General features: G+C 47.6%; 1 protein-coding gene across 1 annotated transcript in view; it reads right to left on the bottom strand.

Moving 5' to 3' along the window:
- CD38 (CD38 molecule) overlaps window positions 1-22,506 on the bottom strand; it is a 31,701-nt gene that overhangs the window by 7,085 nt on the left and 2,110 nt on the right. Inside the window, exons 2-6 of the mRNA XM_077301523.1 lie at window positions 14,204-14,333; window positions 11,260-11,395; window positions 9,103-9,185; window positions 8,115-8,191; window positions 3,675-3,767 (exon numbers count right to left, since the gene is read on the bottom strand). Coding sequence (XP_077157638.1) covers window positions 3,675-3,767; window positions 8,115-8,191; window positions 9,103-9,185; window positions 11,260-11,395; window positions 14,204-14,333 — 519 coding nt within the window. The remainder of the gene's footprint in view (window positions 1-3,674; window positions 3,768-8,114; window positions 8,192-9,102; window positions 9,186-11,259; window positions 11,396-14,203; window positions 14,334-22,506) is intronic.

Raw genomic sequence — 22,506 nt, 5'->3', positions numbered from 1 at the left:
TGGTGCCCAAAACTGAACACAGTATTCCAAGTGAGGTTTTACCAGTATTCCAAGTGAAGTTTTACCCATGATATGGACACTATACTTCTTTTAATACAGCACTTTAATAGACTCAGAGACATCATGAGTGTCATACCATGGAAGGGTGGGCACTACTCAAACAAGAGCTATTGCATGCTCAATCAATGACTATCCCAGAAAGAAGAAAACACTGCAGGAGCTCTAAGACACTGCAGGAGGTCTAAGAAGCCTATTTGGATGAACAGAGAACTTCAGGAGGAACTAAGAAAGAAAATGGAGATGTTCAGGAAATGGAAGGAAGGACAGAGCTCTAAAGAAGAGTACCTACAGGTTACTAGGCACTGTAGATCAATCATCAGAAAGGCCAAAGTTGAGAGTGAGCTAAGATTGGCCAGGGAAGCCCACTGTAACAAGAAAAGATTTTTCAGTTATATGAGGAGCAAGCATAAAGTAAAGGAGGCAATAGGCCCACTGCTGGGTGCGGATTGACAAACTCTAACGGAGGATGCAGAGAAAGCAGAAAGGCTCAGCGCCTATTTTACATCTGTTTTTCTCACAGGTCAAAGGGTTTAGGCACATCTAGAGATGGCAGTAGCCAAGAGATAGTGTCTCAGTGGCAGGTTGACATGGACAGAGAGGTTGCTGAGAGGCATTTAGCTCCACTGGATGAGTTCAAATCCCCTGGGCTGGATGAAATGCACCCGAGAGTGCTCAAAGATACAATTTAATAAAGATGTGTAAAGTTCTGCATCTGGGTCAGAAAAATGAAAAGCATGCCTACTGGATGGGGGATACGCATCTAGGTAACACTGTGTGTGAACGAGACCTTGGGGTACTTGTGGATTGTAAACTAAACATGAGCAGGCAGTGTGATGCAGCGGTAAAAAAGGCGAATGCCATTTGGGGATGTATCAACAGGGGCATCACATCAAAATCACAAGATGTCATAGTCCCATTGTATACGGCACTGGTCAGACCACACCTGGAGTACTGTGTGCAGTTCTGGAGGCCTCACTTCAAGAAGGACGTAGATAAAATTGAAAGGGTACAGAGGAGAGCGACGAGGAACGATCTGGGGCCAAGGGACCAAGGCCTATGAAGATAGGTTGAGGGACTTGGGAATGTTCAGCCTGGAGAAAAGGAGGTTGAGAGGGGACATGATAGCTGTCTTTAAGTATTTGAAAGGTTGTCACTTGGAGGAGGGCAGGATGCTGTTTCCATTGGCTGCAGAGGAAAGGACACGCAGTAATGGGTTTAAACTACAAGTACAGTGATATAGGCTAGATATCAGGAAAAAAAATTTCACAGTCAGAGTAGTTCAGCAGTGGAATAGGCTGCCTAAGGAGGTGGTGAGCTCCCCCTTACTGGCAGTCTTCAAGCAAAGGTTGGATACACACTTTTCTTGGATGCTTTAGGATGCTTAGGGCTGATCTTGCATTGAGCAGGGGGTTGGACTAGATGGCCTGTATGGCCCCTTCCAACTCTATGATTCTATGATTCTAATATAGCCCAAAATCCCGTTTGCCTTTTTAGCCACCAAGGCACACTGCTGACTCATGTTCACTGTCTGGTCTACTAAGACCCCCCAGATCCTTTTCACATTACTACTGCCAAGACAATCTTTTCTTGTATGTAACCCTTCCTATCTGCCTCATGTCAGCTCACAACAAATAAAGGTAAAGGTATCCCCTGGGCAAGCACCAGGTCATGTCTGACCCTTGGGGTGACGCCCTCTAGTGTTTTCATGGCAGACTCAATACGGGGTGATTTGCCAGTGCCTTCCCCAGTCATTACCGTTTACCCCCCAGCAAGCTGGGTACTCATTTTACCGACCTTGGAAGGATGGAAGGCTGAGTCAACCTTCAGCTGGCTGCTGGGATCGAACTCCTAGCCTCATCGTCAGAGCTTCAGACAGCATGTCGGCTGCCTTACCACTCTGCGCCACAAGAGGCTCTTCACAACAAATATATACACCTAAAATTCAGCTTATGTCCAGCTCCCATCAATCCAATGGGATAAATAGCACCATCGGGGCATTTCAGGTTGCGGAAACAGCACAAAGAGAGGGCTTAATCCGTCTTCCCGCATGCACTGTAGTCCTGATCTGAATCATGCCTTGAGTTCTGTGTACAGAACAGACATGAGGACCCATAATGGGCATCTCATTGGGTCCTATACTGTGAAAAGGAACAGAGATTATCATGCATAGTTTTAAAAGCAATTTTAATCAGTAAGACAGACTGTACAGCATCCGCAATATATAAATACTAGGGGCAAAGCCCGTTGTCTCCAAGAATACAACGGGCGCTAGAGCTTGGCAGTGGGAAGAGGAAGGGGAGGAGTTGTCCAGTCTGTAAGGGCATGGGGTTGAATGTTGAGGCCTACTGCACAGGGTTGTTGTGCAGATGAAACAGGAGACAAAAGAGCCAGTTTCCTCTGCGGAATAACGCTGTGCAGTGGCCTCAAACCTGCAGAGAGTTGCAAAGAAGAAAGACACATGGCTTGGCTGTGTCTAACCCCTGGCCAGAGCAGTATTTTAAGTGAAAAGGGGCTTTTCTTTGGCCTCCCTGTCAGCCAACTGTTTGGCAGAAGGGGAAAGTTCCCCCCCCCTCAAAAGGAAGGCCCTCAGGGTCCCCTGCATTGCTCTTGGAAAGGCCTCTTTCCCTCAGTCAGAGCCTGTCAGAGGCTTCTTTGCGGCAGGGCTGAAAGGGGGGGGAGGGGGAGCACTCTGCAGCCTCCTGCCAGCTCTGTCAGAGTTCTGAGGGAATTTGCAGTTGGACATGGCTGTTAGGACGGCCTTGGGGCGAAAAGGGCTGGCACAGCCTGTCCAGGCCTCTGTTCTCATCCCCCTTGGCAGCCCTACTGACCTCCTCTCCCTTCGTTGGTCAGGAGCAGACTGGCAGCCAGACTGGGCTGGGTGAATGGAATTTTGGTCTGTCCTGGTGAGGGGCCAATAGGAAGGTGCTTCGCGTACCTCCCCATTGTCTGCTTGGCCCTGGACGGACACTCGGAGGGCCCAATCAGGAGTCGCTTCGCAGCTCCTGATTGGGCCCTCTGAGTTTTTATCCTGGACAGGGCCCGCCCTAACTCCTCCCCAGGTGGCCTTACTCTTTTATTTAACCGCAGGAGCGGTTAAAGATGGGAAATCTTTATTTATTGATTGTATTTATTCTTCCCCCTCTTATTAGTTACTTGGTTTTTATACATTCTTGTTTTCCTGGCTTGTAAATTCCTGTTTCTTGGGGGGTTGGATTCTCTTCTGCATGTGTTTTTCTCCCTCTAGTGGCCAATTCTATATTGCACCAGTTTACACCCAGTATATCTTTGTACATAGTTAAACTGCAGGTTTTTAAGCCTGACATAATGTGGTGTAATATTGAACTGTCCACTGGAGGGAGCAAAACATCTATGGAACTGGGAACCAAGCAACCTAAAGAAACAAGAACTTACAAGCAAGGAAAATAAGAAGGTGAAAAATCCCAGTGTTGGTTCAACAAAAAATAGTTTCACATTCCAAACAAGGCTTGTTCTACAAAAAAGAGAGAACAACTGGTAAGAAAGAAACAAATCTTAGCAACAAGATGCCATTTTAAGCCTGTCGATATTAAATTGAACCACAGATATCAAGCAATATTCTGTAACGGCAAGCATACCTTTGAGTTCCTTCAATGTCATGCATGAGCCAAACTTGTACTGTGGAGACTTTGTCTGGATCCAAGTTAAGTACTTCAACGCTTCCAAAAATGCTGATGGGACAGGAGCATAAAAGAAGGAACAGGAAACACTTTTACTGGTCAAACCAGAGCTGCTGGCTAAAATCTTCAGTCATGACAGGGCATCAATACTTTCAGAAAAGATGATATCTTTGCCCCAATCCTTGAATTTGCTTGCAAAGAACTAGGCTCTGCAAGGATCAATTGTGAACGTCCAATGAATGAATGATCTCGTATGTGACCCTGCCAATTAGCTGTCAGAAAGGGAAGAAGGAAAGGACCTAAAGTTAGGAGTCTCACTCTTGGAAAGAAGAATCTATTCTATGGGCAGGAATGCGCATCAAGACGCCACATGGAATCCAGTCTGCACAGAACTTTTCAGCCTCTGTGAGAAGGGATTCAATACCAAGATGATGGACGTCACACACGGATATGAAGTGAGCCGTTTTAAAAGAGCTTTACTTCTCTGCTTTGGCATTCTGGCAGATTTTCACAAATAAATGTGATTATTTTGTGCGAGAGGGGACTCTCATGCTACTCAGTTATACCATATGGATTTAGTAGGCCACAAGCACCAGTCTAACGGTCAAACTAGACATTACATCAGACTTTCTCAACCAGGGTTTCACTGTGGCCCCCAAAGGGTTTTGCCGATTGGGTAATCTTTTATATATATATTTTAAATTAAAAAATAATAGAGTGCTATCATCACATATGGTCATGATGACCCACTCCCTCCCAACAATGGCCAATGATGGCTCAGGAAGGGATGGGGAGGGCCCCAGTCATACAAATCCTTGCTGGCCAAGGCTCATGGCATGTGATAGTGACTGGAGTCTGGAGAGGTAAGTACTCTTATTTTAACTTAACGGCAGGGGAGGGCTCCCTGTGGTGAAGCAGAGCAAACTGGTAGCCAGCACAGAGTGCAGGTATGGTTATGTTCACAAATCACCTGAAAATATCTCTGTGCTGCCACTTCCTGTGCTATGGTGAAGTCAGCTCTGGGGTCTTCTGGGGGCGTGGCTGGAAGGTGGGGCCTGCTGACATCACTTCCAGGATTTGTCCAAGCCTGAAGGGTTTCAAGGGTTTCTCAATGGTAAAAAGGTCAAGAGAGGCTGCATTAGATCTTTGGGCAAGTTGTGCCTTGGTTTCCCCAACCCAACTAATGTTCCCTGCCTCCCCTTGGCCCTCTTTATAAGCTGAAGCTGTTTACATAGCTTTGGAGCAGCATAATTTCCTAGTGAAGGTCGTTTCAGGTTCTCTAAAACAGTGGTCCCCAACGTTTTATCACCGGGGACTGGTCAACGTTTGACAATTTTACTGAGGCCTGGGGGGGGGGGTAGTCTTTTGCTGAGATATGTCGCCGCCACCTGAGCCCATGCTCCACTTGCTTTCCCGCCGGCGCCCCTGACTTCCCACTGCCCACTGGGGGGCGCTGCCAGCAGCAACTGCGCAGTGCCACGCTGAAGGGGAGCCCAGCCATGATGGCCACTGGAGAGCACCAAAGGTGAGCTGGTGGCAGAGTGACAGGGCAGCCCCCAAGGCAGCAGCCGGGGAGGAGGACAAGGAGGAGCCGTGGCCAGGTACCAACTGATCCACGGACCGGTCCCGATCCCCGGACTGGGGGTTGGAGACCACTGGTCTAAAGGGCCTTGGGCAGTTAGGAGCTCCTCCCTCCCCTGTATTGTTGCTCTGAGCCCAAAATAGCCCCTCTGTTCCTGAAAATGACCTTTCCTGCAGCTTCTGGGAACACAAGTTGGGGTAGGGAAACTCCAAGCCCAGCTCACTAGGGCTGTAGCTCCAGGTTGGAAGTCCTTGGAGATTTAGGGGTACAGCCTGAGGACAGAAGCGGGCAAGACCTCAGCAAAGTATAATGCTTTTGGAGTCCACCTTCCGAAGCAGCCGATTTCTCCAGGGGAACTGATCTCCACGAGCTGGAGGTCTTCCAGCCCTACCTGGAGGTTTGTGACAACAGAGCTTGCCAAAACTTATAATGTCTACCTTGGCCACTGAGCTTGTGGCAGTCACCCTTGCCTTCTCAAAAAAGAAACAATGACGGACCCTTAGAGAGAAAGAGGGAAAAGCAGAGCACCCAACCAAACTTTGTGTCCCACTATCATACGCAGGGATGTGTGTATGGAGGGTTAGTCCTGCCCCTGGCTTGTTAGCCGTGGAGTGGCGAGTAATGTTGCAAACCGAAGCTGGATCCAGGTTGTGGCGGGCCCTGGGCAGGCCGTGCCAGAGGCTCCCACCTGCCCCCTAGCTTTCTACCCCCACCCCTGTGCCCCTGGTCTCCCATGTGTTAGCTCTCCCCCCCCCTTCCCATGCTCAGTTGCCAGCACACCCTTTCCCCAAGGGCCCTGGCCAGGGTCTGCAGCTGGCTGTGCTGTTGCTCCGCACCCCACATGCCTCTACCTCAGGATGCTGGGCAGTTGTGGACTTGAGAGACAGAGAATGTCAAGCAAACAAATGGGAAACGTTGTGCAGGCAGGGGGCTGGGGGGGGTGTGCCTAGGGGTCAGAAGCTGATGCCAGCTCTATTTCGCACACTTTGGTCACCTCAGCCAAGGGAAACCAGTGAAGAGCTGCATAGATCAGCTCTTATTGTTAACATTCGTAGCTCTTCCCCTTTCTCCTTTTCCTTGCTTGTGTGTCCCTATTTAGGTTTCTGTCTTTTCTGCATGTGTTTAGCCCCCTCTAGTGGTCAATTTCATTTAAAGCACAGGGAAGTAATGGATGAAATATGGACTTGACTGCTGGAGGGAGCAAACCGCATGCAGAAAAAGGGGACCCCAAAAGCAACAGTGCAGGGGTGGCTAAACTGTGGCTCTCAAGGGCTCATGGGAATTGTAGTCCATGGACATCTGGAGAGCCACAATTTGACCACTCCTGTATAGGGACACAAAAGTGATGGAAATGAAAATGCAGAAGAGTCCTCTGTCTTCTACACTTGTAGCCTGCCCTTCCTCTGAGGAGCTCACGTGCCTCTCCATCCATAATTTTTTCCTCAAAAATATCTTGTAAGGAAAGTTAGACTGGGAGAGAATGACTGGCCCAAGATCGTACAGTGAGCTGCTGTCAGACTGCTATGCGTCTGCCCTGATTAATAGTAGCTCTGTGATCTGCTAGTCAATTTGCCATTTGGGCTTGTTTGTTTGTTTGTTTACTTATTTTGTCTTGGTCATCTTCTAACATTGTATATGCCATTAAATGCCAACAATGCCTCTCTGTTCTCTACATAGGGCAAACAGGTCAAACCCTCCACCAAAGAATTAATGGACATAACTCTGACTAAAAACCACAGGACTGAAAAATTTGCAGGGGAACACTTCAACTTTTCAAGGACATCCAATACAGGACCTCAAAGTAGCTGTTTTATTGCAAAGGAACTTCAGGAACAGACTATAAATGGGGAAATGCAGGTTTTTACAACACTCAAAACAATGGCATATCCCGGACTCAACAAGGACATAGGTTTTTTATCTCGCTATGCATGCTAACTTCATTCAATTCTTATATCCACATTCTTTACAATCCCCTCTTCTTTTTAATTTATTTTATTTTGGACAACGTGACTGTAACGTGATGTTAGCAATATGGAATGTCTGGAGACCAGAGAGTTAAATTCAAAATGACAAGATACTTGCCAGTACGGCTTGTCACTTGCAGGGATGTTTCCACGCTTGGGTGGAGATGGCGGGGGCCAGCAAGAACTGGGAAAGTGTCTGCCATGAATTACTAACATGGGCAGTTTTATTTCTCCAATGTTTTTGTGAATGACAACTGAACTCAAAAGGACTGATTAGCTGTTTTAGCAAAGAATCATCATATGGTGTCATATGGCTTAATTTTGATATCATGACACCGTTTACTAATTTGCCACAATTTATTTTGCCTTATATCTCTACAGTTATGATGGTTTGTCTTGGTCATGTTATGATGGTTGTTCATTTAGTCTGAGGAAGAGGGCATGCACCCAAAAGCTCACACCTTGAATAAATCTTTGTTGGCCTTAAAGGTGCTACTGGACTCTATTATTGTTGTGCTACTGCAGACCAACACGGCTGCCCACTTGAATCTTGGTCAGTTCCTGTTACTTTCACTCCCCTCCCTCACCTCTCCCCCATCCATCTCCATCCATCTCCAGAATGCGGCCTTGGCTTCTGCCTATGTGATTTGTATGACTGAAGTCTTCCTGCAGTGTACGGGTTTGCCTCAGTTTTGACAAGGTATTGTTGAGCTAACTTGCTTGCTCTCAATAAAAAAACTCTGCACCCAGTCAAGAGCTTACATGCCTGAGCAATTGAAGGAAACTCACAGCTACACAGCAGACTGAGGATTTGAACTCATGTCTAGCGCTCTCCCTGGAGGAGAAACATACCTGTTGTTTCTGAATGCACCATTTTCTATTGACCCATTGAGCATTACTTGGACTGTACCACATGCTGCACCTGCAAACTAAAGTACCATTCTTAGCTTTGAATAAAACAATGGAGAGTTAAAAACTGGCATTCATTTCTGTGCAATGGTTTTCTAGAGCTGTCGATCCAGAAATAAGAATGTAAGTAGAGCCATGCTGGATCAGACCAATAGTCCATCTAGTCCAGCATCCTAAATCAAACAGGGGCCAACCATTTCCTCCTGACGAGGAATAGGGCAGAGGGGCCGAGGCCTTCCTAAGGACATCAGGAGAGCCCTGCTGGGTCAGACCAGGGGTCCATCTAGTCCAGCATCCTGCCTCACACAGGGACCAACCATTTCCTCCGGAGGACCAACAACAGGGCAGAGAGGCTGAGGCCTTCATTAGAACATCAGAAGAGGCCTGCTTGATCAGACCAATAGTCCATATAGTCCAGCATCCTTCCTCACACAGCAGCCAACCACTTCTTCTGGAGGGCCAACAAGAGGGCAGAGAGGTTGAGGCTTTCCCCTGATGTTGCCTCCATGTTGTGCTCAACCATCCCTCACCTGATTGGTAGTTGCAAAATCTGTTTTCACAAAAGAACAGTTAAAACTCCTTCCAGTTGCTATTGATTTCTTTTGTGTTTTTAAGGCTACTCTTGAGTTACTTCTTTGAAGCAAAGTATAGTTCTCTTTCCTAAAGCATTGCTTTAGGATGCTTAGGGCTGATCCTGCGTTGAGCAGGGGTTGGACTAGATGGCCTGTATGGCCCCTTCCAACTCTATGATTCTATGATTCTATGATTCCTCTCAACCACTGAGGGCCCGGATCTGGCCTTGCAAAAGCAAAACTGGCGGGCCTCGCTCAGAGTCAGCATGCCAATGGAAATTTTTTTGATTTATTCATTAGTATATTACGAAAGCATCGTGTATTTTTAATATTATTGAGCCGAATGTCATAGGACATACCACTTTAGATGCCATCTTCCAATACATTGAAACAGGGCTGCTCTCACACTCGGTCCATCGCGGGCAAGAGTTGTAGTCAATCCCTAAAATAAAGATATTTGGAATAAGGATATGAAATGGATTTCTTGTGCCCTAAGACAGTGGTCCCCAACCTTTTTATCACTGGGGACCACTCAACGCCTTTTACTGAGGCCCGATGGGGGGGTAGTTTACTCCTCTACTCTCAACCACTGCCCTAACGCTCTCTGATCGCTATGGTAATGTTTAAACATCCCTTCAAAATAAGATACAGACACGCCACAACAAGGAAGTGTGTTGTAAAGGGCCGGGGGGGGGGATGAAGTAAAGGGCCGGCGGGGGGGGAAGGCTTCCTTCGGGGCCCACCTCCAATTAGTCGAGGGACCACATGTGGTCCGCGGCCCACAGGTTGGGGATCGCTACCCTAAGAGAAAGGAGGTGGCAAGAGCTGTGCTTGAGTGCAAAGACCTGAGGTGGGTGGCGGAAGAGACAGGGCATGTTTTCATCTTTGGGCACCTCCCACCTTGAGCTTTGTCATTGAGCTAAAGTCATGGAGAAAGAAAAAAACAAAACGAACCAAAGTTCAGCTGCCATTATAGCCTTTTAGCATCGAGCCGCGGTCACAGCTTTGCAATGAAAGCACCATTGCAAGAATGTCCCAAACATGCTATCACAAAAGATGGGTCCCCCTCCCTGGCAGCCTCCAAGCAGCGGCTGGGCAGGTCCTTATCCTGGATGCTTGGGGCTGATCCTGCATTGAGCCAGGGGCTGGACTAGATGGCCTGAGGACCCCTTCCCACTCTAGGATTCTAACAGGATAGAACAACTATTTCCTTTGGAGGCTGCAAGTCGACTTTAGCCTTTCCGCATTCGGGATTTTCTCCCTGTATTTCCCACTCTCAAATTATGTTTTCTCCACACTGACTCCAATGGAAGCAGCTTCTCATTATACTTTTCTCCCTTCCCCTTTTCCCAAAATGTATTTTTTGCAAAGTGGTGCCTGCTTGCACCTTGGTTTTTGTTGTACCCCTTAATCCCACCAATCTGCACCATTGGCCGCCTCCCCCCTTCCCCTCAAATTGTCTTGAATCTAATTTTGAAAACCCTGAGTTATAACATCATAACATTGCTGTGTAAGGCTGCAAGACTTTTTAAAATTTAGAAACAGCGTTGTAAAGCCATCCCCCCTTTGTGATTGCATTACAAGGGTATTTCTAAGTTGTTGTTTTTTAAAATAGTGACAGCACAACTCCCACAAAGTATGTGGAACACATACCTGTTCAGGAGTTCCTTGGTCATCCCTCCCCCTCTCTCAGACACATAGACAGATAGACATACACAAATTCCTTCACTTCCACTGCCCCCTGCACTCACCCCACTGACCCCTCACTTGCCTGACCTCCTCCCTGGTCCTCCCTCTCTCTCAGACATACACAGAGACATATACACACACACAGACTCCCTCCTCCCTCCCCCACCCAGATTCCCTAACATCTCCCCCACTCAGACTCCCTCCACCCTCTCACCTTCCCACCACCCAGACTCCATGCTCCCGCCCACCTTCCCCCTCTTCTCACCTTCATGGTACACCAGCCCGCCCAGCCTCCGCGCTGCCTTGTGATTTGCCCAGGCCTCCTCAGGCAGCACGGTGGTGGCCCTGCCTCCTCCTACAATGTCCCACACTGCTCCAGTCAGCCGCTTGCCACAGCGCTCCACAGCTGCCCCCTCCTCTTCTGGCATGCTCCCTGGGGCGGGGTTACGGACGTCATGTCTGTACCCATTTCTATCCCAGGGTCCACGGCAAAAGATGTGTTCCACATCAAAAAAGCAGTCTTGCAGTCTTACACAGCAGTGTTATGATATTATAATGTTATAACTCAATTTTTAAAGGAAAAAATTATTTATTTTTAAATAAAAAATTACATTTGAGACACTTTGGGAGAAGGGGGAGGCGATAAGAAACAAACTCATGGCTTCAGAATCACACAGAGCTGGGGACTTAAAATTCATACACTCCTGACACTCATCCAATCTCCTCCTAAAAGCTTCCAGTGGAAGAGATTCCACCACACTCCGAGGCAGGCTATTCCAACTACAAACAGGCCCTTTTCCTTGTAAAGGATCAGAGGTTATCCTTACCTGGATGATTGGAGCTTCCACACCACGAGATTCCATCCGCTACGTAGCCCAGCAGACTGTCCTCCAGCGTAAAGAAATCATGATTGACTTTTGTGTAACGATGGGCAAGGTTTTGGGTCTTGCTCCAAAACAGTGACTGCAAGTAAAAAGGCCATGCTGAATGGAGGCATCATTTGTAGCTTGACGACAAATACATAGACGTTATCTGTACTCAGGGGTCATGATAACCTTGGAATATGTTATAACTAGTAGTAGAGCCCGCTGAAACTAAAATACAGCGGGCGCTAGGGGCCTGGGGAGCTTCCCCCCCCCCCCCGATCCGGAAAAAAGCTCCCCAGGCCCCGGGGAAGGCGATCCGCGGCTCTGGGGGCTCCGTGGGGCGGCGGCTCTGTTCTTCTGAGGCGGCGGCAGCGGCAGGTAGGCCCCGTCAGCGGCGCTTCACACGACTGCCAGGGGCTCCATGGGGCGGCGGCTCCGTTTCGCGTTGGCTCTCTTCTTCTCCGGCGGCAGCAGGTAGGCCTCGGCAGCGGCGCAAAGGAGCAACTGTGAGCCGCGCTGTGCGCGGCTCGCAGTTGCGCGAGGCTGGGAATCAGAGGGACCAATCGGCAGGCGCAAAGCGCCTGCCGATTGGTCCCTTCGTTTGTCTGTTCGGAGGAAGGGTCCAATCCGGACCCTTCCTCATCCCGGACACAACCCGCCTCAGAACGCCTTACAGTTTTATTTAGTCCGTGGAGCCCGTGACGCCACGGGCAGTGTTAAGATGTTATGGCCTGACCTGGCTAGCCCAGGCTAGCCTGATACCTTTCAATCTGGGAAGCTCAGCAGGGTCAGGTCTGGTTTCTACTTGGTTGGGAGATACACAACTTCCTGGATTAAGTGCGTCAATGAAGCCATTTGCCCTGGGCTCGACCAAAGTATTTTGTTACCCAAGCAAGGTAATGCGATATTATAACTCTGATACTAAGCCACCTACTTTATCATGGGCTGCTTCCTTCCCAAGGCTTTCACTTCAAGGCACTACCTTCAGCTGCTAAAAACTGGTCCTCACACTCTGATAGGGATGCCAGCCTCCAGGTGAGCCCTGGGGATCCCCAGGAATTACAGCTCATCTCCAGACTACAGAGATCAGTTCCCCTGGAGTAAAGGGCTGCTTTGGAGGGTAAATTCTGTGGCATTGGACCCCCTGCCTTCCCAAGTCCTCCCCAGGCCCTGTCCCCAAATCTCCAGGAGCTTCCCAACCTGGATCTGGCAACCCTAGCCCCACCCACCATTTAGGGTGGCCAGGTCAAATTGGGATGCCAATGGGAGATTTGGGGAGGGGGCATTCCAGGAGCTCCCTGATATGTTGACATCACCTGGAAATAACGTTGTCACGTCAGAGAAATCAGAGGGTGATGGTCTGTCTTTTTGACAAAACCCTGTAGTAGCATTTGCTTCAAACTATAGAGCTTTATCCACAAACCAGAACATCCCCCCCCCCCCACAGTCCTGGAAATGAAATAATTTCCAGAAGATATCAGGATGTTCTTCTGGATTCAACTGATCTCTGAGCTACAGAGCTCAGGTCCCTTGGAGAAAATGGAAGATTCAGGAGGTGAATTCTACAGAATTGTATTGAGTTCTCTCTCCTCCGGAAACCCTGCCCTACCCAGAGCTAGCAAATCTAACCAGAAGGAAGACCCGTGGCATCTTTAACCACCCAAAACTCAATAAGCAAAGTTGGGTAAAATAAGAATAAACCTAATCGGCATGTAAACTAAAGAGGGTTTCAAGTGGATCTCTTTTTCTTTTTAGATGCCCCCATTTTCATCTGATGTCAACAGTGTGAGATGCTCCACACCCCATAAGCCACAAAGCCTACTTCCAGAAAAGGGCTCAGCAGGTGCCAGAACAGGTGTCAGGAGGAGCTCTGGGGCAGAGTCTGCATTTACTTTGTTTATTCCATTGTCAATCCTGTTGAATTCAGATGGATTTGAACTCGGGTCTCCCCCCCCCCCAATGAAACAGAAAAGTGTTCTGCACATGCTTAGGGAGGCTCAGAAGGGGGAGGGATCCAAGGCTCTTTCTTTCTTTTCTTGAAGGGGAGGAGTAGTCAAGCAGGGAGGCTCTTTCTTTTCTTGGAGGGGTGGGGGAGAGGATCGAAGAAGGCAGAGAAGGGAGAAAAACTCCAGGACCAACAGAAGTTGAGAGAATGTAGGGGCTTCTCTTTTAAGGCAAGCTTGTCGCATGTCCACCTTTGGCCAATCAGGGTGTCTCTACCATGGAGGTTCAAACAGCTTGCTTTCCCAATCCGAATGTAGGGTCCAGATCAATCTTCCTTGCTGAAGAAGGAAAATTTAAATTACCCCAAATCAAAAGGGAAATCGCATTCTGTGTAGACAGCAGGGACTGAATAGACCTGGGATTGGAATAAAAGCTCCGTGCAGTTTACACCTGGGTCGTAGGCCAGTGGTCCCCAATCTTTTTATCACTGGGGACCGGTCAACGCTTGACAATTTTACTGAGGCCCGGGGGGGTTAGTGTTTTGCCGAGGGACATTGCCGCCATCTGAGCCCCTGCTCCACTTGCTTTTCCGCCGGCACCCATGACTTCCTGCCGCCTCCTGGGGGCGCTGCCAGCAGCAGCTGCACAGTGCCAAGGGTGAGCCCCAGCCAGGGTGGCCGCTGCAGAACACCAAGGGTGAGCCAGCGGCAGAGTGGCAGGTCAGCCCACGAGGCAGCAGCCGGTGAGGAGGACAAGGAGGAGCCGCAGCGAGGTACTGACTGATCCACGGACTGTTCCCGGTCTCCGGACTGGGGGCTGGGGACAGCTGTTGTAGGCTATGTGTTGGGGAGCCCTCTTCTATGGGGACTCAAAACTCCCTTCTGGAGAAACCAAAACAAATCATGGAAGACCAGTTGCCATTCTTGCTTAGAGAGCCAACAGACGCATAAAACAGCATTACCTTGTTGCATGGGATGGAATGACTCGCCAAGTCCATTAAAGGTTGATAATCTTCCTCTCTGATGCTGCAGGGGTGCTTGTAAATAAAGGCTGCTTGCAAAAGTTCCCAAATTTTATGGCAGTCCTTCCCACTACACGAAGATACAAACATTGGGAGAATGCCCAGAAATCACTCTTAAATCAAAACAGTGTTAAATATAAATTGGGTACCATGAAAACATTAGCTATTTTTAGGCATGCTGTATACTTGTGAACCTGTTTTCCGTGTGTCACATTGTGTGAGAGATGGCATATTGCCAATAATACTGCTTTTATTTAGCATATATTTTGTTGAACAACTTTGCATGCCTGAACACTGGGGGGGGGGCGTTACAGCAATATTAGTGTGTACAGGTGTTATCTCCTTTAATGGGATGCCTCTCCTTATCTTAAACTAGGAGCTGCCCTCTGACCCTTCCTCTCCTTTTGTCCTCTCACATGTTGAACATGGCCTTCCATGGAGACGTATGCCTCTCTTCAGGTCTCTCCTGTACACACAATGCCCTCATACTCCCACAGACAGGATGCCGGACAAGCTGGCCATTTCTGATTGGAAAACTACTCTTTTTCTCTCTCCTTTCACCTGCAACCTGAATGTGAACCAGATCTCAACATAAGTTAACTCCTTTTTCTGCAATATACTTCTTGGGAGATGTATTTACTGCATTCACCATCATGGTTCTATGAGTGGGCAAACTCTCCTATATAAGCTAAATATCCCAGCATATGTTTATCCTGTTTTTCATCCCATGGCAAGGAGTCAGATCTTTCGCAGTGAGCAAAACCAGCACTTGACATTTGAAGATGCAAGATTGAAAGGTCCTTCTTGGCTGGTTCAGGGGATGCGTTTTCTTCCAGAAGCAAGGGTAAGAAGGCCACTTTGCCCTGTGTATTATCTGCACTTAAGCTATTTCAAGAACACGGAGAAATCTTGCTTTGGTTTATGACTCATTAAAATTTCTTGCAAGACATGGACTTAGGTGGTCAATTGTTTCATACAATACAGCAGAGCTGCTATTGCCATTGATTGAAATTCAGGATGACAACTACCATCCAGAGAGGTCCCCATGGTTGGCTAGTGTTAGAGAATTATCTTACACCTTTAGTAATTTAGCAAAGATTTAAGATCTTCGCAATAACTTTGATTGGTGAGCAATAACTTTTGATTGGTCTCTTGGGGATTGAGTTAGAATCATAGAATCAGAATCATACAGTTGGAAGGGGCCATTCAGGCCATCTAGTCCAACCCCCTGCTCAACGCAGGATCAGCCCTAAGCATCTAAGAAAAGTGTGTATCCAACCTTTGCTTGAAGACTGCCAGTGAGGGGGCGCTCACCACCTCCTTAGGCAGCCTATTCCACTGCTGAACTACTCTGACTGTGAAAATTTTTTTCCTGATATCTAGCCTATATCATTATACTTGTAGTTTAAACCCATTACTGCGTGTCCTCTCCTCTGCAGCCAATGGAAACAGCATCCTGCCCTCCTCCAAGTGACAACCATTCAAATACTAAAAGAGGGCTATCATGTCCCCTCTCAACCTCCTTTTCTCCAGGCTGAACATTCCCAAGTCCCTCAACCTATATTCATAGGGCTTGGTCCCTTGGCCACAGATCATCCTCATCGATCTCCTCTGTATCCTTTCAATTTAACCACGTCCTTCTTGAAGTGAGGCCTCCAGAATTGCACACAGTACTCCAGGTGTGGTCTGACCAGTGGTGAATACAATGGGACTATGACATCTTGCGATTTAGAATCATAGAGTTGGAAGGGGCCATACAGGCTATCTAGTCCAACCCCCTGCTCAAAGCAGGATCAGCCCAAAGCATCCTAAAGCATCCAAGAAAAGTGTGTATCCAACCTTTGCTTGAAGACTGCCAGTGAAGACTTTGATGTGATGCCTCTGTTGATACAGCCCAAAATGGCATTTGCCTTTTTTACCGCTGCATCACACTGCCTGCTCATGTTTAGTTTACAGTCCACAAGTACCACAAGGTCTCGTTCACACACAGTGTTATCTAGAAGCGTATCCCCCATCCAATAGGCATGCTTTTCATTTTTCTGACCAAGATGCAGAACTTTACACTTATCTTTATTAAATTGCATCTTGTTCTCATTTGTCCATTTTTCCATTGTGATCAGATCTCGTTGAACTCTGTCTCTATCTTCTAGAGTATTTGCCAGTCCTCCCAATTTGGTGTCATCTGCAAACTTGATGAGTAGTCCCTCCACCCCCTCATCTAGATCATTAATAAAAATGTTTAAAAAGTACCGGACTGAGTACCGAGCCCTGAGGAACCCCGCTACTCACCTCCCTCCAGTCTGATGAAACACCATTGACAACAACTCTTTGAATGCGGTTCTCTAACCAATTCCCTATCCACCTAACTATCTGAAAATCCAGATTGCAGTCCTTCAATTTATCCATCAGAACATCATGGGGAACCTTATCAAAAGGTTTACTAAAATCCAAGTAAACGACATCAACCGAATTTCCACAATCCAGCAAACCTGTTACTTGGTCAAAAGAGGAAACCAGGTTGGTCTGACAGGACCTATTGGAGACAAATCCATGCTAACTTCCTTGGATCACTAAATTGTCCTCCAGATGTTTGCAGATCGCTCCCTTTAATATCTGCTCCATTATTTCCCCACAACAGAGGTCAGACTCACTGGTCTGTAGTTTCCCGGGTCATCCTTCCTCCCTTTTTTGAAGATCGGAATAACGTTTTCTCTCTTTCAGTCCTCCGGGACATCTCCAGTCCTTAAAGAGGTCCCGAATATGATGGACAAGGGTTCTGCAAGTTATCCGGAAAGTTCTTTGAGCACTCTCAGGTGCATTTCATCCAGCCCAGGGGATTTGAACTCATCCAGTGCAGCTAAATACCTCTCGACAACCTCTCTATCCATGTTAACCTGCCACCCAGACACTATCCCTTGGCTACTGCCAGCTCTAGATGTGCCTAAACCCTTTGACCTGTGGGAAAAAACAGATGAAAAATAGGCACTAAGCCTTTCTGCTTTCTCTGCATCTTCCGTTAGAGTTTGTCCATCCGCACACAATAGTGGGCCTATTGCCTCCTTTACTTTACGTTTGTTCCTCACATCTGAAAAATCTTTTCTTGTTACAATGGGCTTCCCTGGCCAATCTTAGCTCACTTTCAGCTTTGGCCTTTCTGATGATTGATCTACAGTGCCTAGTAACCTGTAGGTACTCTTCTTTAGAGCTCTGTCCTTCCCTCCATTTCCTGAACATTTTCCTTTTCTTTCTTAGTTCCTCTTGAAGTTCTCTGTTCATCCAAAAACATCCTGCAGTGTTTTCGTCTTTCTGGGATAGTCATTGATTGAGCATGCAATAGCTCTTGTTTGAGTAGCGCCCACCCTTCACATGCTCCCTTCCCTTCCAGCATTCTCGTCCATGGTATGACACTCATCATGTCTATGAGTTTATTAAAGTTTGCCCTATGAAAATCCAACATCCGCATCTGGCTACAAGCTTCCTTGCCCCCCTATCTCAAAAGGAATTCTATGAGGACATGGTCACTTCCTCCTAGGGTCCCCACCTCCTTCACCTCATCCACCAACTCTTGCCTGTTGGTCAGTTGGTAAATTTTAGGTAGTGCCTGCCCTTTTAAAATGGTCTTTAAGCAACCATATCTCAGTCAAGGGTCTGCGTCACCCTTATCTTTCAGGGTAAGGGTTTATTTCTTTTATGTTCCTCTTAGAGAATACTCTAAACAGAGAAATTTGAGTATGAATTGGTTGGATACTTTTGCAAATGCAAGACTCTGACCTTTGACCTATTTTATCCTTTAAAGCAGCCTTTCTCAAATTATTTACCATTGAGAAACCCCTGAAACATTCCTCAGGCATTGAGAAAGCCCAGAAGTGGCACGATCGTGCAGAATGTGGTTGGGAAGCGTAGCCGTGTACATGCCTCCCCAGGGCCCCTTCCTTTCCCATCCCCTTCAGGCCCTTCATTGGCCATTGGGGGGGGGGATGGGTTGAGATGATCATATATGATCATATATGGTCCTATCACCCGATAAATGTCTAACAAATTTAACTCCCACCCATTCAGAAAACCCTTTCAGGGCTGTCAAGAAACCCCAGAATTTCATAAAAGATCCTGCTTTAAAAGAAGAATTTTGAATCTTGTTCAGTATGCCAGATTGCTCATAAGTCTTGCTCACTCAATTGAGCTCACATCAGAATAATCATCTGTAACCATTAGCATTATAATAAAGACGGTACAGGGTCCTAGGAGGAGTTGGGCCTCACCATTTACTGGCCAATCAGGTTGCCTGTACGGCTCCTGGGTGTCCTCCTCCAGCCTGACTGGCTGTCTGCCCAGCGGCTGCCCCAATCAGTGTATGAGTCCCGCCCCTGACTGCCTCCCTACAGCAGTGGTCCCCAACCCCCAATCCATGGCCCAGTGCTGGGCCGCGAGAGCCTCGGCAGCGGGCCACGGCTCCCTCTCCCCCCCCCCCCCGCAACGAGAAACTCGCCAGGCCACGAGCAAATCAGCTGCCGAAGTGGCCAATTAGCTTGCGGCCTGGCAAGCTTCTTGCTTGGGGGGGGGGAGAGGGAAGTGTGGCCGGCGACATGCCGACGGCGCAAACACGCACACGTGGCAGTTTTGGGCATGCGCACATGCGCAGAGCTGCCACACATGTGCGTTTGCACCCCTGCCGGGAGCGCAAACACACATGCACAGGAGGTCCACGCATACATGCGCAAAACTGCCACATGTGCGCATTTGCGGCCCCACTGGGCACAAACATGCATGTGCGGCAGGTCCTCGCATGTGCGTTTGCGTGCGCCCCAGGTTGCCCTCTGCCCCCAAACCTTGGCAGTGGTTTGCAACTGGAAAAAGGGTGCGGACCACTGCCCTACAGTTCTTTCACCTCACAGTTGTTTCAGTTAGTCAGAGTCTGTCGCTCGGTGAATTAGCCACCCCTGGCAGCTAACTCCCCCCTCCCTTCAGGCCTGCTGTGAAGGAAGCCTCTAACAGCCCCTGACTGAGGCGAGGGAGCCGTTTCCTTCTGAGAGCAACACAGAGGAGTCTGTTGGAGGTATTCGTGCTTCCCTTTTGAGGAGGGAAAGCTTTCCCCGTCTGCCAAACCATTGGCAGACAGGGAGGCTACAAAAAAGCCCATTCTAACTTAAAATACTGCTCTGGCCAGCATCGCTGCTGGAGGGAAGAAACTCCCAAGCCAGGTTTATTTCTTTTTTGCAACTCTCTGCAGATTTGAGGCCTACCACACAAGGTTGTTGTGTAGATGAAAATGGATGCTCTTCCAGAGATTCCTTTGCCTCCTGTTTCATCTGCATAACAACCATTTGCAGTAGGCCTCAAGTGTTTCAACTTCACAACAACCTGCATGGGAGGCCTTAAATGTTTCTTCTGCACAACAACCCTGTCCAACTGCCAAAGCAGCCCTTTCTGCCTGGGGAGCTGATCTTTATAGTGTGGCGATGAGCACTAATTCACACCCATTTGGAAAACTCTTCCAGAGCTGTCAAGAAACCCCAGGATTTCACAAAACTCTTGTTGAGAAAGCCTAGGGCAGGGGTAGTCAAACTGCGGCCCTCCAGAGGTCCATGGACTACAATTGTAGTCCATGGACCTCTTGGAGGGCCGCAGTTTGAGTACTCCTGCCCTAGGGTAACTCATCACATTCCTGTCTTATCAGGGAGTTTCCCACAGAGGGTGGGTTAGAACTAGAAAGCCCTTTTCCTGTATCCGGGTAGTGTCCATTAACAAGACCATGAGGGACTTTTTTTCCCTTCCTCTGTCTGCATGGAGTTCATTCGCAAGACCATTAGTCAAGATCTTGAGAGAGTCTGAAAATCAATAAAACCTGGCTACCAACCCTGTAAACACAATAATACTAATACTAATACTAATACTAATACTAATACTAATACTAATACTAATACTAATACTACTACTACTACTACTAATAATAATAATAATAATAATAATAATAATAATAATAATAATAAAAAGAACACCTGGGACTCTAAAAACACTTGGCAACAGTTCATCATACAAGACAGGTAAGAGTTTGCCCTGAATTATATTCTGTGGCACAACTGAAACGCTGAGAAATAAATGGTGTGCATGTAGGCTGCCCGGGATTTCATCTGCATGAGAAGCAGCCCGTGATGGAAGAGAAAAGTCCGACTTTCTTTTTTGTGCCAAAGGAAAACAAGAGCAACAAAAAGACATTGAAAAGTCCCTTTTTCTAAAATGGAGAAACTGGCAAATGAAATACCGAGCCTGGAAGAGCATTCAGCAGGCATTCTAGTTCTTAATTTCTCATGGTGTTAAAAACAAATCCCTTTTATCAAAAGCCTAAAATTCTGTCTTACAGCTCAGTCTTCAGGCAACGGAAACATATAGTTTTCTCCACAGTAATGTGGATTAATTCCAGGCTTTCTAATTATTTAAAATGCTTTAAAATACTGCTAGTACCAAAGCATTCATAAGACTTATTCATAGCCCCACTTGTTGGAGGGTGTCGCGGTTTGCCATGAAATAGATCAAAACCCCCAGGTGAGGATCAAACCTAGGAGGGCTTTTCCACTTCAGACTGCAAATACTGAGAGGAAGTGGTGGATTAATATACATCTGGAGTGGCTATTAGCCACACCATATAGATGCAACGCTCTGTCTGGGGTAGTTATGCAGTACATTCTTGGTTCGGGGGGGGGGGGCAACAGTGGGAGGGCTTCTGAAGTGCTTGCCCTGCTGGTGGACCTGCCTGATGACACCTGAGTTTTGGCCAGTGTGTTGGACTGGTTGGGTTAGGAGCCTGATCCAACATGGCTTCTCTTTTGGTCTCATGTCTGGGGCACTGATGCTCTGTATTCTTGGTTGGGGGGGGGGAACAGTGAGAGGACTTCTGTGGCTCTGGCCCTGCTGGTGGATCTCCCCGCAGCACCTGGATTTTGGCCACTGTATGACACACAGTATTGGACTCAACAGGCCATTGGCCTGATCCAACATAGCTTCTCTTATGTTCTTAGCACTCTGTGAAGGGAGAAGTATTTTAACTTCTGACCAGCTATCTTTTCCTACGAGAACTGTTTTATCTCTTGGGGAAGCAAGTGCCATTGTGCATTCACACCCCCACCTGCAGTTATCACTTTGCCACTTCACTTATGCTGATCATATGTCCCATATGTCCCAGCTGTGACATCAAACCTCACACACATGAACATCCCTGGTTCAATCCCTGTCACAGCTCTGATTGGCAGTGATGCTCCAGGGTCTCAGGATGAGGTCTTTGGCATCATCTCCTACTGGATCCTTTTAACTGGATGTGCCAGCAATTGAACCAGGGACCTCCGGCATCCAAAGCAGCTGGACCAGGGCCTGCCTAAACTCAGAAGTTGCTCCTAAGCTATTGTGTATGTGATGAGAACCATAATTCTTTCAAGTACACTTAACATGTATTTTGAACTGAATTAAAGTACAAATCCTTCTGATGGTGATGCCAGATATCTGACTGCATAGAATTACAGACTTGGAAGGAAAAAAAGGCATCCAGTCCCACCCCTGCTCAATGCAGGATCAGCCTAAACCAGGGGTAGTCAAACTGCACCCCTCCAGATGTCCATGGACTACAATTCCCATGAGCCCCTGCTAGCATTTGGAGGGCCGCATCTGGAAGGCCGCAGTTTGACTACCCCTGGCCTAAACCATCCAGGATAAGGATCTGTCCGGCTGCTGCTCTAATGCGATTAATTAAGGAAGGGAATGACACAAATTATAATGTACATTAAATGGTTTTACATAGATACCTACAAGGTGGAACAGAAAATGAAGGAAATTAGCCCATGAAATAGTTAATTTTTGAAGCAGAGTTAGAGGCCTGGAACAAAGGAGTCTTTTCCCCCTCCTCCCAGACATGATCTCGGGAACATTCGTGGGTAGGAGGCAGTAGGTTTTCCTGGAAGTCAAATAACACAAAACAGTGACAGAAGTACAAAGAAAGGCACGTCAGGCTGGATGGCATTCCTCTGAAGGCTTGCTGGGGACTGGCCGTATCCATGGCACACCTCAACGGGACAAAAAAGGAAGACCAGAGTCTCAGGGGTACCTGGCTAGTGAGAGACTCATAAAACATTTAAAAAACCAAACTTTTTAATTTTTGGACCTGATTCTATACATGCTCAGAAGAAGGAGACGAGGCCTGTTGAGCAACGGGGGAAGTGATGCCAGTGGCCACCCAAACCTTTGGGAAAGGCTGTGTG

Source organism: Paroedura picta, chromosome 10, assembly GCF_049243985.1.
Source record: "Paroedura picta isolate Pp20150507F chromosome 10, Ppicta_v3.0, whole genome shotgun sequence".
Lineage (NCBI taxonomy): Eukaryota > Metazoa > Chordata > Lepidosauria > Squamata > Gekkonidae > Paroedura > Paroedura picta.
This window is presented reverse-complemented; position numbering and strand designations above follow the sequence as displayed.